General features: G+C 40.8%; 1 protein-coding gene across 2 annotated transcripts in view; it reads left to right on the top strand.

Moving 5' to 3' along the window:
* Positions 1-17,031, top strand: part of dx (deltex) — a 319,771-nt gene that overhangs the window by 87,885 nt on the left and 214,855 nt on the right. For both annotated transcript variants that reach the window (XM_067108869.1, XM_067108870.1), the window contains exon 7: positions 9,398-9,492. In XM_067108869.1, the coding sequence (XP_066964970.1) occupies positions 9,398-9,492 (95 nt within the window). The remainder of the gene's footprint in view (positions 1-9,397; positions 9,493-17,031) is intronic.

Genomic DNA, 17,031 nt, shown 5'->3' with positions numbered 1-17,031 from the left:
AAATTCCTTACTGTGTTGTGTTGTTGATATCGTGATATCGCTAAATGTTGTTCATTCGGCGGTGAATGTTTAATTGTCGGATCACTATGTCTCGTTGTTTTTCCGCTGTGGTTTTCCGCTTTGGAATCTTGTTGAAAGTTTGTACGTTGTTTTTCTTCAATCACTCGATGCAATGTCGCTAACACTGGGCTTATTATCGCTGTCGGCGTCTTGCTCAATTTGTTGACGGTAACAGTTCAAAATGTTTTTGGCTTGGGACGCAATAAACTGTTTTATTCACACTCGACGTTCTTGTTGTAAGCTGCTATTCGCTGGAGTATTTTTATATCTTCTGATATATTTTGTTGCCGTCGTAAAAAAATCTAAGTTCGTTTTGTAGAATTTCGTTTCACTGTAACTTAAATAATTGCACTGATAATTTCATTAATGTTCGTTTGTTTAGTCTCGCCTTCTGGATCCACTTTAGCTGCCACCAATTGTAATGTTTTTATTTATTCTTTCTTTTTCGTCCTTCGTTATATGTTTGCATAGATTTTAGTCTTTCTCTTCTTACCTTGGTTTCTTTCGAGTGTCCTTCAGATCGCCGGGATGATGATGTGCTATCTTTGTATATTTATTCCTTTTAAATATTGATATCTCTCAGAAAGGCGTATAGAGACGAGATCATTAATTTCTTCACTTTAATTAGTACTTAATATTATAAAGATCAGTACAAAATTAACAAGTTACAATGATAGAAACGAATCACTCTTGAATCAGTCTATATAGGGAACACAGGCGATTGGGAGAAGTACTCTCCCTTGAAGGACACAGTTCTGACTCTCCTCTCCTCGTCGGTCTCTCACTTCGTTGAACCCTCAGGAAACTTGCTATCTGTAAATCTCCACCTCCTTCTAGCCTTATTGGAAGGATTAATCAGCAAGGCCTCCCCTTCAAGTAGCTGATTGGAAGGACTGTAGTGGGTGTGATTCAAATCTCTCCTTAGAGGACTTGATAGGAGGTGATCTTAGGAGGGTGTGGGAAAGACCCCTCCCACACATAATTGATTGGAGGTTGAAGAAGTATATCACTTGGGTCAACCCCCAAATTCCTGGAACTTCCACGAAAACACCTTCCGGAGAAGGCGAGGCTATAGAATCAGCTGTTGTAAGCATTTAGACTGTGCTGACTCATGTTTTGCTTGGCTTCAATCGCGAGGCCATTATTTCCCATTTTTACGACTGTTTTTATGGCTTAAACACGATATACTGCAATGTAAACATCTCGCGTATTGATAACACGACACAACAGCATTTGGCCGTTATCACTGTGTTCTTTGCCTCTCTCTTTACTCTTATTTCTCTCTCCTTCTCTCTCTTAACTTTTTCTCTTTCTATCTCTCTCTCTCTTTTCTATTTAATTTCCCTATCTATTCTACACCACAACAATAGAGTACAGTATAATGTAGGCTAGGCTACCATGTATGTATACGGTATTCCATAGTGTAGGCTAAGCAAATTCTTGTTTGTTATTTAATTTCTCTCTCTGTTGAATCATTATAAGTCACTCTGCATGAACCTCCAGAATTAGCTGATATTTATAATTACTATACTGTGTATGTATAGAGTATACTTGATGGTGTAGGCTAGGCGACCATATTTTTATACGTGGTACTGAATATCCTAGTGTAGGCTAGGCTATGTTCGAGATACATATTTTCCAATAAACGATGGTTTTTTTGGAACCTAACCCCACCGTAAGTAGGATAATACCTGTATAAGCATTTTTAGTTTTTTATTTTTTGTATGTGTGTTTGAGCTATAGAAACAGCCAGTTCTAGGTGTTTTTAGAAGGGTTCTAAGTATTCGCGAATGTTAGCTATGCGCGGGGGGATTTGGCATGCATCCCCCGTGAATACGGAGGGGTTTACTGTATAAGCATTTTTAGAGGGTATTTTTTGGTGTTTGAACTATAAGATAGGCACTTCTGAGTGTTTTTAAGAGGGGTGTCAAGTTAGAGGAGTTTCATGTATTTGTGAACTTTAGAGGAATGTCAAGTATTTGTGGATTTTAGCTATTTGGAGGGGGTTGTTGTTTACGATCCATTTTGAATACCGAGGTCGACTGTACAGTATTCAGCTTCTAAATGACATAATCCAGCTGTATAGTGTATTATGAAAAGTAAATTTCATATAAGCAACTTACCAAGTAGTTACAGATAGTCCCCAGTTATTGGCTGGGGTTCCGTTTTGAGGGTGTGATGATAACTGAAAATTGGTGATTTTCGGGGCTTATTCGCTGATTTTCAGTTGTCGGCGCCTCTGTTAGGTATGCATCAGTGCCGATGAGCAGAAATCGGCTATTTTCCGCGTTGAAAATTGCCAATTTTTGTCGCTAGAAAACCGCTGTAAAACCGGATCACCAATAACTGGCAACTGCCTGTTCATGGTTAACATTGCTAACTTGCGCAGCAACTTTTTAAAAAATTCATGGTAGCACTTCTGTTTTGTGTATGTGACAGTCCCTGCCCATTGTTGGGGAACACAGGAAACAACCTGGCAGGCAAGCTCAATCTGTTTCTGCTGGCTCTGGTACACACATCAGCACCATTTGCAACATCTTTTTTTTTTTATTGTTTTTCAGTGGTGTTTTCAGAATTTGGTGAAGTACAATTACTTTGTTTTGGTTGCACAGCAGGCTGTTGATAGTTTATTACCACATTTTGAGTAGTTCCCCAGTTTTTTCTGAATTATGTCAGATTCTAGCAGTTCCAGTATTCGTTATTGCAGTGAAGGCTGTAAGACTAGGCTCACAAAAGCTTATTATGATCCTCATTCAATCTGTAGTAAATGTGCGGGGCAAGAGTGCAGTATTGAGAAAACTTCTAATGAAAGTTCCTCAGGGGATAGTAGACAATGGAAAATTCTGAAGTCTTACTCAGACAAATTAGAGGGAGATAGGAAGAGGAATGCGGCTTCAAGAGCTGAGAGATGTTCTCTTAGTGTAGAAGCTATGCCTAAACCTAATTTACAGGGTAGTCCTATTACTCTCCTCAGCACTCCTATTCCTACTGTTTCTCCAATTCCTTGCATTCCTACTATTCAACCTCCTATCCCATGTCTGGCTCCCTTGCTTCTGACCCTAATGCCATTGCCAGTCTCAAATCCAGGTTTGATAAGAAAATTAACCTTGTAGTAAGCAAAGTGGCGAGTTAGGAGAGTCACTGAAATTGATAATGGATAAAGCGTTCTCAGATAAAGTGGTGAATGAGAGTGCATTGCCAATGGAGGAGGTGGCTATCCATCCCACCGGTTCTCGTGGACCAGGTCCCTGTCCTGCTCCCCTAAACCTGGGAGAAGACATACTGAAAGTCCAAGGGAGGCCAGTGGGGTTTGCCCATGGGCAGTCACCCCTCAACCACTCTTGTTGCACAGTCCCAGGTGTTGGTGGACAGCCATTGGAAAGGCGTGTCTTTGGATGTTCATCATTTATCCTCAGGCTCCTCCGATGGCTACGGCTTGGACAGGAGGCACCATAGACAATTCTTAGACTCTTCCTGACCGCTTAAGCACCCTTCTGAGGATGTTGGCTGCTGTCCAGGTCCACTACATGTAAAGCGGTGTATAAGAAGTCCGCTAGCGGTCCCTAGCCTTCTTGTAGTTATGCTGTAGACCTTTCTGTCTTTACCCCTGTTCATGAGCGTCCACTTCTGTGTACATGGGACAGTCCGAAGGACTTCTCACCTGAGCACTCTATGGTTGAGCCCCCACACCTGTGTACATGGGACGGTCCGAAGGCCTTCTCACCTGAGCGCTCTATGGTTGAGCCCCCACACCTGGCTCCCAGTCATCCAGTGACAGCTCATAAGTGCTCAACATCTGCTCCCAAACATCTGGCGCCACTTCCTGAGCGCCAAGCACCCACTCCCAGGCACCCATCGCTTCTTTTGTCTGCTCAGAGACTGTGGTCTCCTTCATCTCCTCCAGTTAGACCTATAGCATCATCTACTTTGCCTTTGGACCATGATGAACCTACTCTGGCCCTTATTAAGCAGCAGTTAGCCCAAATTATGGAGTTGTTAAAGAAATTTCCCTCCGCTCCCAAGATTTCTCAGGATGATATCTTGTCCCTGGTCTCCTCAGAAGAGGAAGAGGTTGACCAAGAACCTGCACCTCCATCAGCTGATGCTCCTTCAATGAGATAGGATACTGGCTTTCGGCCTAAAGGGAGCAAGGCAAAGTGTCTCTCTTTTCCTCCCTCTGGTTTAATCTGCAGGAGGTACTTATCCTACTTGGCCGGCGAAGCTCCTTCTTTGGGAGTCGCTGCCTCCTCCCAGAGGGACTTCTCCCATCTCATCGACTCTTCTCGCCGTTTTGTGTTCTCATCCGCAAAGATAATGTTTTCTTCTTCATTTCTTCTGCAGAACTAGATTATCTAGTTGAAGACATGTTTAAGGTCTTCAAAGTCCTCAGTTTCCTGGATTGGATAGTGGGGGCACTGGCCAAGAAAATTGAGGACCACCAGGATGTAGCTGCAGAGTATCGCCTTGGACTGGCTCGGGGTTCTGTCCTATGCTGACAAACCCTTTAGGGATGGCTCTCTAGAACTTTCCCTTCTATTTACCTTCTGAGTACTGAAGAGAAGAGAGCTCTGGTGCTCCTTTACTTGAAAGGGAGTCACCCAAACTCAGAAGTCGGCCCTGTTGTTCCTGCTGCTAGACCAGCATCATCTCTTCCCTCAGGACACAGTGACAGGAATTGCAGCATCAGATTTACAGAAGAAATCTACGCAAGACTTGTTGGCCCGGTCATCTAAGCGTTCCAAGGATTCGACTGCTTTTCAAACAAGGACTTTGTCACCCCTCTGGCAACAGCCCTTTTGTGGAAGTATACCTAGAGCCTCATCCAGGACCCGTACAAATGTCCGATTCACAGCCAAGTCTATTTAGAAGAGCTCTGCCAAGGTAGTACCTAAAAAGTGAGAAGGAAGTCCTTCATACACCCGTAGGAGCCAGACTTCTAGAGGTTTGGGAGAAGTGGCTTATAAGAGGAGCGGAGCCATGGATCATCAAAGTTCTGAAGGAGGGCTACGTCATCCCGTTCCTGGAGAGCCCCCCCATTAAACATTTCTCCCATCACATTGACACCGTACTCTATAGGCTCTGAGACTTTCAGCCCTTTTGAAGGGAGCTTCCTCTCTCATTCAGAAAAGGGCCATAGAGGAAGTCAAGAACACCAACACAGATGGGTTTTACAACCGAATCTCTGTGATACCAAAGACATTGGGGTTGGAGATCAGTCCTGGATGTATGCACCCTCAATCATTTTGTTCGGAAAACAAAATTCAAGATGAAGACAAGTCATCCAGTCCTTTCATCCATTCACCAGGGCAACTGGATGATAACGTTAGACATGCAGGACACACACTTCCACATTCTTATCCATCCAGTTTCCAGGAAATATCTAAAGTTAGTCTTCCAGGACAAGGTGTATCAGTTTCAGGCCTTATGCTTCGGCCTTTCTAAGCCTATCAAGTATTCACTCGAGTCCTCACTCCTTTCTCAAAATGGCTCCACCTAATAGGGATCCAGTCAGCCTTTATCTAGACGACTGGCTGCTTTGATCCCTGTTGAAGGAAAAGTGCATGAAGGACTCACACAAGATGATTCTTCTTACTCAGGAACTGGGCCTTCTTATCAATCTTCTAAAGTCCCAATTGACCCTGTTGAAAGAAATCCTCTATTTGGGGTTGACTGAATTATCTGACTTTTCAGGCTTTTCTGTCTCCCATGAGAATTTCCAGCTGCCTTCAGACAGCCCAGAGTTTTCTAGCCCTTTTTGCCTTGCTCAGTTCAATAGAGGATGGGTTTACTGGGGAGTCTGGCACCCTTAGAGATGTTTGTCAGACTAGGCAGACTTCACATGAGAGTTCTCCACTTCTATCAGAAGGCCAGTTGGGACAGGAAAACACAGCTTTACGTGTTTTCGGTCACCTCGGAGTTCATATCAGACCTGCAGTGGTGGCTGTCAGAAGAAACTGTCAGAAGGGAAGTCCCCTCAACCTCTGAGCCCCAACCTAGACTTTTATTCCGACTCCTCAGACATAGGCTGTGGAGCCCTACTGGGGAATCCGGAAGTATCTGGTACATGGACCCTGGATCAGCAAAGTCTACATAAAAACATGAGAGAACTGAAAGTAGTTCAGCTAGGCCTTTAGATTTTATCATCCATTCCTTTTCTCTGCCAGGCAGCAAGAGAGCTACTCCTGTGGGGAGAACAAAATCAAGTGACTCTGGTCACCTAAATTATCCAGGGGAAGTTGAATGTCTTGGCAGGCGAACTGAGCCTTTGGAAGCAGGTCCTTCCCACCAAGTGGACCCTGGATCCCCTACTTTGTCTAGGTCTTGGTAAGTTGTGGGGCAGGCCAGTGATGACCTGTTTGCCACCTCCAAGAACCATTGCCTTCCTCTATTTTGCTCTCCAGCCCCAAAGCCTCTTGCATGGGCAACGGTCGCCATGCTGCAAGATGGTCCACCCTGGACTTATATGCCCTCCCACCCTTCAACATCGTCAGGGAAGTGTGAAACAAGTTTCAGACACACCACAACACAACTGTGACCCTCATAGCCCCATTTTAGTCCCTGAGGGAGTGGTTCTCAGACCTTCTTTGGCTATTGGTAGATAATCCAAGACTCCTTCCCCAAAAACTCTTTACTCAGATAGCCCCACTTCAGAAGACACCACCAAGGGTTGTCCGCTCTTGCCCTGACAGCCTTCAGACTGTCTGCAAGCTTGTCAGAGCGAAAGGGTTTTCAAGGGGAACTGCAGAGGCTATTGCACAATGCAGGCGAAAATCTTCTAGCCTCGTGCACCAGGCCAAGTGGTCAGTCTTCCGTCGGTGGTGCCATGACCATAATGTCTCATCTTTTGAGACCTCTGTGACACAGATTGCAAATTTCCTCCTTTACCTGAGGAACTCCAGGAATTTCTCTCCCTCCACCATTAAAGGGTATCAGGCTATTCCTAGCTCAGTATTTAAACATAGAGACATGGATCTTTCGTCGAACTCAGATTTTAATGACAAGCTAAAGTCCGTCGATACAACGAAACAGAGGAAGGCCAATTTGGTCTCCTGCAGTCTGGGTTTGGCCCTGAAATGGCTGACCATTCCAGCTTTTGAACCCCTTCATTCTGCTTCCCTTAGGAATCTCACTTGCAAGACACTCTCCCTCTTTGCTTTAGCTACATCTAAATGTATTAGTGAAACAAGCCATTGATAAGAGGCTAGCTTTTTTCCAAGGAGATGCGATTTGCTCCTTCACTCTAGGCTTTTTGGCCAAGAACGAGGACCCATCCAAGCCCTGGCCTCGTCATTTACCATTAAGAATTTATTGGATGTTCACAGTCATGAGGAAGAAGAGAGAGAACTTTGTCCAGTCAGAGCTCTTAGATACTGTCTGAGTAGGACAGACAAGATCAGGGTCCCATCCAGTAACCTCTGGTGTTCGGTTAAGAACCCTTCTCGTCCTCTTTTCAAAGAAAGCCTTGTCGTTCTTCCTGAGAGATTTGACTTCAGATGCACATTCCCAGATTCAGGAGGATGTTTTACCAAATTTTAAAGTGAAAGCTCATGATATCAGAGCGGTATCAACCTCTTTGGCTTTCAGTTATAATATGTCACTGACTTCCATTATTCTGTCTAACTTCTGGAAGTGCAGGTCTATTTTTGCTTCACTATTTGAAGTATGTGGAAACAGTGTTCGATGATTGCAGTATCTTGGGACTGTTATCGGTGGCCGGCATGGTATTAGGTGAGGAATTATAGGAAGCACTCTTTTATGAGCCGGGGGTTACAATGTACCTGGAGTATCCACCAATCTTAGTGGATAGGTTGTGGTATTTTTTTATAAGTATTTTAAGAGTAGGTGGCAGAGTTGTCTGGCTTTTTTTTTTAATTTTGGTACTGCACCCAGGCAGGGGCACCTTTTGTATCCTTTGCGAGCCATCAGGCTTTTCCTCTGCCACAAAGCTCCCACTTAAGTAGAGGTGACCCACGCCTCAACAGCCATACCACTACGGGTTACGATGAGCACCAACCAGAGGCAGTATTCACCAGCAATAGCTCTCCCACCAGGTAAGGAAACAACAAGCATTGCATTCAATGCTGGCAAACTTTGTATTTCAAAGTCATTACCATACCTTAATGTTTTGGAGTAGAATATATCCATGCATCCCACTTCCATTCAATGTGAGATTCTGCTATGTAATTCCTTGGTAAGTTGCTTATATGAAAATGATATTTTCATAAAATTAACTCTCATGTACAGTATACTTACCAAGTAATTACAGAATCAGAGCCATTTCTTCATTGGAGGGGTGGGTAGAGCTTTCGGCTAGCACGCTGTTGGCCCAGAGTTCGACTCTCCAAGCGGCCAGTGAAGAATCAGAGGAGTTTATTTCTGGTGATAGAAATTCATTTCTTGTCATAATGTGGTTCGGATTCCACAATAAGCTGTAGGTCCCGTTGCTAGGTAACCAGTTAGTTCTTAGCCACATAAAATAAATCTAATCCTTTGGGCCACCCCTAGGAGAGCTGTTAACCAGCTCAGTGTTCTGGTTAAACTAAGATATACTTAACTTAAGAATCAGAGCCTGCCCCCCTCCCCTCTTATGGGCATAAGGGCATAAAGAAATTGAGCTTACCTGCCAGGTTGTCTCCTGTGTTCCCCGATAGTGGGTGGGACCTGTCACCTACACAGAACAGAAGAAGCCCTACCACAAATTTTTTTTTAAGTTTCTGCGCGAGTTACAAGCATTAGCTATGGTATTACATGCTAAGTACAATATATATGAAATTTAATTTCATTATGAAAATGTCATTTTATAGCAAGCAATGAAAGAATAATAATTCTTTATCTATAATTGGTCTGTTAGATTTGCCATTGAGTAATTTGGCATCCCCCTCAGACTCTACACATTAATAGATCTTGAAATGTATTATGTGTTCTGTCATATTTTCTGCAATAGGAGATATGTTATTTAACTCTTGCAACTGTAAACTGGTGAGCAGTGGAACTTTGAAAACTATTATGTAGATTGTGTTAGTCTCTAGTGTTAGTCTCTAGAAAAATATAAAACTAGATGCAAAGAGAAAAGTGGTGCATTTGATATATAAACACATGTACAGCTATTGGAGAAAAACTTTGAATTTTTAATAGTGGAATAAACATACTGTTAGAGTATTCGAAACTTAAAAAGTCCCATTGCAGTGTATAGTCAGAGCAAGATAGTGTAATAATTTCTATTGACACATTTAGAGTAAAATTTTAATGTAAGTGGAGTATTTAGTTACGAAAACATTTGTGCCTGACATTTAGTAAGTACTGTATATTTACTGTGTTAAATATCTTCCGGCTAAAGGTCCATCAATGTATGTGGATAGATCAAGGAGACGTGGTAGTCGAGATGAAGTGGATACCAACCTTACTGATGGAAAAACAAGCTTTTTCAACAAAGTAAGTGGATTGTTAGATTTTTTTTTTTTAGTTAGGGACTGTTATATTCCTGCGAGTTTTTTTTTTTTTAGTTAGGGACTGTTATATTCCTGCCTTGTACCCTCCTGATATTTTTATATGTCAGTGTTACTATAGGTGTACAAGAGTCTCCTCTGCACACATAAAGCCTAACGTGTGTAAATTCGGAAATCAGTAAAGCTTCAGGAAGTATGGGGGAAAATGAAAACATGAAAAAGCAACCAAAACATAAACATTTTTGATAGCGGAGTTCCTGTTCATCCTCAAAGGAGTTACACTCTCATGGTCCCCCAGGGCTCCACAAGACAGACCAACCAATCTCAAAGAATTCTCTTATAGTTGGTCTTGGTCAGAATATTGCTAGTTGGCACAGTGATAGAATATATAGGACTCAGGAGAAGAGGTCTCTATCCCCTATCCTACAATGACTACCTCAGTGTTTTCCTTTCATCCTACTCGCACAGATGTGACAACAGTGCATATGTCAGCTGTCATCCTCATTAAACTCTGGTCTGTCACAGTGTTTGCTCCAAATACCACATCATCATAACAACTTTAGAGCTAAGTACATTGTTTGAAGACCCAGTAAAAACTTTTAGTTCCTTACAGATTTTAACAGGTAGGCATACATGTTGAATTGGAGCCAGCAGGTCTCCTGCAAGGTAAGAAGCCAGGGTTAGATTGCTAGGCTACACTGTAATTGCAGTGCTGTATTTATTTTCTTTTCCTGTCTGGCAAAGAGATAATTAGCATTAATGCAATAACATTAGACATTTTTGTTACTGAAACTCATAAGTCAATGACTTTATCAACGTTGATAGATAATTTGAAGTTACAAAACGGGGAAAGTCGAGTAGACTAACTTCCTGTATACGAAACATAGCCATGATTCTATTTCCCAATCGTGCTTGACTTACATGCCTTGGTGTTTGCTAAAGGCCACTATTTCCTTTGTAGTATTTTATAATCAAACTAAATGGATTTTGTGGCATAGAAAGTTCTATTCCCCAGTTATCCCCAATATTGGGGGTCTTTTCAAGTGTTAATGGAAATACATTCAAGCAGATCTGCTTTCAGTGGGTATTGCTCTGCCGGTAGTGACATCACAGGTATTTTAAAGATTGTCTTGACACGCTGCTTTTTCCAAAGGGAATAGGAAAATTACTTTTTTGTGATGGTGAGCTTTGTCAAACAAATTCAAATCTTAGAGATACTAATTTATGTAAATTTGGTATAATAATGCTGTATGAGCCACGGCCCATAAAACTTTAACCACGGCCCAGTGGTGGCATATCCTATATTGTTGTCAGAAGCACGATCAGAGATACTAATTTATGTAAATTTGGTATGATAATTCTAGTGATTATTGATTTTAATAATTATGTACCAACTACGTAGCCTAAAGCCTTTACCTTCTGCTGAAATGTATAGAAAAATATTGTATGGGTATCCGTTTAAAGTTTTGATGAACTGCAGTCAGTTCTACAAGTTCTATAAAAAAAATTTTTTTAGATAGGATCGGAACTGGTTAAATGGCAGTAATTAAGACAGACAGGGGGAGGAAGGAGCAAATTGATACCAGAGAGGTAACCTCAGTACTAGTTTATTAATAACTAAATTCAATTTATATATTTACAATTGAATCGGCTTCAGTTTAGAGATTAAATCCAAACAAATAAGTCAGCATTGAAACTTAACATTTCATCAAAAATAAAAAATAATATAAAGTAAACATATCAAAAATGGCAAAAAAAAAAAAAATCACAGAGATGAGCAGTTCAACAAACATTACAAGCAGACAACCAAACAGAACTAGTAGAATATGCATGTAACCAATTAACAAACATTATTAGAGCAAATTAATAAACAATTCAAAAGTATTATAATAAACAAAACATTTTTCAGAGTCAGTTAATTACCTTAAAACAGAGATAGCAAAAATAACACCAACACAAACATAGTGTTAAACACTTATTACTCCCCACAAAACTCACACTGAAATACTCGTCAATAATAACATTAAACACAATAATGAGCTCTTTGACTCAATAAACATGTTACCTCCAATTAAAAATAAATACCATAACAGAATCATTACAGGATAAACTATGATGAAGTTACATCACCAGATGAACTCAATAGAACCAATGAAACAGCCCCAAGCTGCATTACAGACAAATGAACTCAGTCACACTGTCGAAACAGCTACCAGCTACTACCAAGGACGATGTTGGACAGGCAGACAATCTTGATCAAACTGTTGAAACAGCAACAAGCTGCTACTAAGGAGTAAAGGACAATGTTAGACAGACGAACTCTGTCTCACTGTTGCAACAGCTACAAGGTGCTAAATGGAGGTGATGCACCACACACACAAGATCGGGAACGTCCCCCAGCATTCTTGTCAAAGTCCTTGGTGATGACAAGGTCGCAGATGAAGAATGGCATTCCTTGCTTACAGGTAATCATACCTGATGCTGTTCCATTACTGACTCAGCCATTAAGTACTGACTGCTCACTTCCTAAAAGCTGACTCACGGCTATTACAAACCTGACTGAAGCGACAGGCCCAGCGCCACAGACGTCAACTCTCCTGCCAGCGTGGCAAAACAAAACGACCCACCAAACAGGTGAACGATCAACATTTCGATTGTTCCAAGAAAAAAACCACTGAACCTGAGAGAGTGAAACCTCACTTTAACAGACTAACATGGGCGAAGGTTGTCCATTAAAGCTGATTGTCCGTTGAAGTGAAGCATGGTCTTTTGTGGCCAAGTGATGTTTATCAGTAGGCTAGCCTCAGCCTAGGTCTGATAACCATTGACATATATGAAATGATTCACATTATGAAATAAACTGATAATAAAGGTGAGAAAACCATTTTCACCCTATATATTATTGACATCTTCATAATAAATAGCCTTTTCAAGGAATAATTCCATATCAGTGAAATCAACTTTTAACTGTGATTGGCCAGTGAACAAAACGTAAACACCAAGTTATATGGTTGCGTTCACAGTGTATATTGTTTGGTAACCTTTCAGAAATTTTAATGGTAGTATAATTACGGTAGTAATAACTTTTAGGTAACATAATACAGTCATACTCCGAACTTATGCGAGGTTAGGTTCCAGAACCCCTCGCGCAGGGTGAATTTTCGCGTAAGTTTGGCATGGTCTCTAAAAATGCTAATAAATGCTTTTCTAAAGTTTAAACACTAAATATGACCCTAATCATGCTCCCAAAGTATTAAGTTAACTTTTAAATGAAATTAAAGTTACTGTAATATCATTTAAAAGTTAGCTTAATACATTACCCTTAAAAAAGAGAAATAAATGGTTTACATAAAAATTGAGAGTTGTCAGCGAATTTCTCTCTCTCTCTCTCTCTCTCTCTCTCTCTCTCTCTCTCTCTCTCTCTCTCTCTCTCTCTCTCTCTCAACCGATCTATTTTTAGAGTCGTCTCAACTTCTTTATTCTGCGTCTCTTTCTCTTTGCTCTGAAATGCTTTTTCATGAACAAACAGTGTTTTATATTTTGACTAATACAACTCTTAGTTATTATCTCTATGGTTTAGAACGTATTTGCAACACTAGCTCATTTACACCTCGTAGACAATACAGGTCAAATTAGATCAATTTAAACTATATACTGTACAGGTAAAGACGTACAGAGAATTAGTAAGTTGTAAAAATGTGTGAGTGCTAACTATGAGAGAGAGAGAGAGAGAGAGAGAGAGAGAGAGAGAGAGAGAGAGAGAGAGAGAGAGAGAGAGAGAGAGAGAGAGAGAGATATGGGTTGTTCTTACTTAAGAGAGTGAAATTATGTATCAATTATTACGGAGACTGAGAGAATAACACACAAGAGAGAGAGAAAGAGAGAGATTTTCCTAACTTGAAATGTCAAGTTATATTATTTATGAATTATTACGGAGAGAGAGAGAGAGAGTTAGCTTAATACATTACCCTTAAAAAAAGAAATAAATGGTTGACTTAAGAATATAGTGTGTGACTCTCCCCCCCATTCCACCAATCTATTTTTAGACGTCTTCTCAACCTCGTTTTTACAAACTTTTTTATTCTGTCACTTTCTCTTTGTTCTGAAATGCTCTATATCTCTATGTTTTAGAACTGCTCATTTACAGTTTGTAAATGGTACAGGTAAAATTAGATCAATTAAAAGTTATCTACTGTACAGTTAAAGACATACAGAGAAATAGTGCTGTAATACGTAGGTTGGCTAACTTCGAACAAGAGAGAGAGAAAGATAACAGTTGTCCTTACTTAACCCCCACAGTCCGGGTATCTTTCCTGAAAGATTTAAATTAACTCTGTGGCGGAGTCCGGGTATCTTTCCTGAAAGATTTCAATCGCCCGCCAAATGTTTTGAATGGAATTGGCGCAATTTTTCTGCTGCGACACCTCTAGAGTATTTTTGACAAATTGGCAACCCATAGATCACCATACACCACCTCTGAGAGCTGAATGAGAGCGATCAGTAGTCCCCAAGCATTGGCCATGAAGGGTCGCGGATCATTTTCTTCTGACCCCAACCAAGCACTTCGCGGTCTTGGTGCGTGCCGCAGCGTCTCAGATGATAGTGATACTTTTGTCAGTGATCCTTCTACTAGTAAGAAAAAAAAATTAGTAGTAAAAAGAGGTCCCTAACGACCAAAGAAATCAGTGAAACTTTGAAATTGTTGGAAGAATTCCACGATAGTGATAGCTATGGGAGCGAGTCTGATTACGAGAACGACGTTCTCGAAGGCTTGGGATGGGCTGATGAAAGTGGTGATGAGGAACTGAATGATCCTACATATCGTCAGGAAGAAACTGATAGTAGTAGTGATGATAGTGAGGCTTATCAAGCTGAAATAATTGATGATGAAGAAGACATTCTCCGAGGCAGAGGGTCCGTTACACGACGCCGCAGGCAACGGGGAGGGTGGGATCCTCTTCCTCTCGCAGTTCATCAGGGGGAAGGGGAACCGGCCGTGGTGTTCGAACACATGGGTCGGCTGCGGCTACAGAAGATGATGGGTGGACTGATGGGCATAATTTCGTTCCTCATGATTATGTTTTTGGTGGTTCAGCAGGAGTGACGCTAGATTTTGACCTCGACCTAATATGAGTGAAGAATCCGATTATTTTCGGAAATTCATCGACGATGATATAGTGCAAGTCATGGTCGATGAAACCAATCAGTATCACTCGCTCCTCACACGTGACAGGCCTCCTGGTACATCGAAGATGAAGAAATGGGTGGATGTTTGTCTCCAAGAAATGATAGTGTTCCTGGCTCTCACGTTACTAATGCCTCATACATCAAGCATCGTATGAGGGATTACTGGGCAACAGATGCATACATATATACGCCGATATATGGAAAATTCATGCCACGTGACAGATATCAGGATATATATCGGTTCTTGCATTTCACAGACAATGAGATGAGGGATAGAAATAGTAATGATAGACTGTGGAAAATAAGAGATGTCTTGGAAATGGTAAGGGAAAGATTCAAAAAATATTTTTATCCCTTCCAAAAACTTGTTGTGGATGAAAGTTTAGTGTTATTCAAGGGTAGACTGATATTCAAGCAATACATAAGAACAAAAGACATCGTTTTGGGATAAAAATATATGTTATTTGTGACTGTAAAACGGGATATGTTCTTGACATTGTCATTTATACAGGGACAGACGTAGACATCCCAGCTAATGATCCCTTTGGGGCATTCAGGGGCCGTTGTGAAGACGCTAATGGATCCCTATTGGAATGCAGGCCATATCCTGTATACTGATAACTACTACACCAGCCCGGGGCTAAGTACTTATCTCCACGACAACAACACCGGGTTGGTTGGGACGGTCAGAGACAATAGAAAAGGAATGCCCAAATTCCCAAAGGGTATCAAACGAGGTGAGGCTGTTTTCAGAAAGAAAGCTCATCATCTCCTTGTGAAATGGAAGGACCGAAAAGGAATTCAATCTGTTGTCGGGATTCACACTGGGCAAATGATATCCACTGGGAAACAGGACTACAGAACACGTGAAAACCATTTACAAACCAGATGTGATTGTGGGACTACGTGAAAAACATGCGTCTTGTAGATAAATCTGATATGCAAATTGGATACGTGGCATGCACTCGAGAACAATGAAGTGGTACAAGAAAGCCCTAATCCACATCATAGACGTTTGTATGCTGAATGCGTATAACCTGCACAAATTCCATACAAAACAGTCAATTTCTCTGGCGCTACTTTTCACTCAACGTGTGTAAACAGCTCTTGACGAAATATGGCCAATTCCAGAGAACAGCCAAGGGAAAATTTGTCGAGCAACCAGAACGTCTCGCCTGGCACCCAGACAATGGTGCCAGACCCACTTCTTGGACCGCCTTCCCCAAACCCAAAAGGGAAAACTGAGCCAGAGGACCTGCCACGTATGTGCTAACACAAAGAACATTGAGGAAAGACGGAGGAAGTTGGTCACAACCTGGTGCCCAACATGTGGCGTCGGTCTATGTTTGCCATGCTTCAAAATATACCACAGCTACAATGAATTCTAGAGAGAGAGAGAGAGAGAGAGAGAGAGAGAGAGAGAGAGAGAGAGAGAGAGAGAGAGAGAGAGAGAGAGAGAGAGAGAGAGAGAGAGAGAGAGAGATGTTATCATAACTTTTTTATTTCAAGTAAACTTTGTTTTTATTTACCTGGTAATTCACTTTTTCTTTTATGGGTATATTATTCACTTGACAGTCTTTTATATGAGAGAGAGAGAGAGAGAGAGAGAGATGGATAGCTTTTCATTGAGTCGAGAAATGTGTTGGCATACATTGACGATATATATTTAAATTTCATGGCATTTTACGGGTATAACTTGATGGGTATTGTTCACTTTCAATAACTTTTACTTTACATTACGGGTTTTCATATTACATTACGGGTCTTTCATAAATACTAATATTTTTCATACGATAAGGGCAGAAATATAAGGCTTTCGATAACTTTTTTCCCGAGTATTACTTTTTATATACTTTTTTTTTTTTACATTTATGGGTACGTTTCATTTTCATTGCATTTTACGGGTAATAATTTATAACTTTTTATTTCAAGTAAACTTTGTTTTACATTTACATTATTCACTTGACAGTCTTTTATGAGAGAGAGAGAGAGAGAGAGAGAGAGAGAGAGAGAGAGAGAGAGAGAGAGAGAGAGAGAGAGAGCTAGCTTTTCATTGAGCCGAGAAATGTGTTGGCATACATTGATGATATATATTTCAATTTCATGGCATTTTACGGGTATAACTTGATGGGTATTGTTCACTTTCAATAACTTTTACTCTACATTACGGGTTTTCATATTACATTACGGGTCTTTCATAAATACTAATATTTTTCATACGATAAGGGCAGAAATATAAGGCTTTCGATAACTTTTTTCCCGAGTATTACTTTTTATATACTTTTTTTTTACATTTATGGGTATGTTTCATTTTCATTGCATTTTACGGGTAATAACT

Source organism: Macrobrachium rosenbergii, chromosome 9 (genome assembly GCF_040412425.1).
Source record: "Macrobrachium rosenbergii isolate ZJJX-2024 chromosome 9, ASM4041242v1, whole genome shotgun sequence".
NCBI lineage: Eukaryota > Metazoa > Arthropoda > Malacostraca > Decapoda > Palaemonidae > Macrobrachium > Macrobrachium rosenbergii.
The sequence above is the reverse complement of the archived record's forward strand: the minus strand, read 5'-3'. Positions and strand labels throughout refer to the sequence as shown.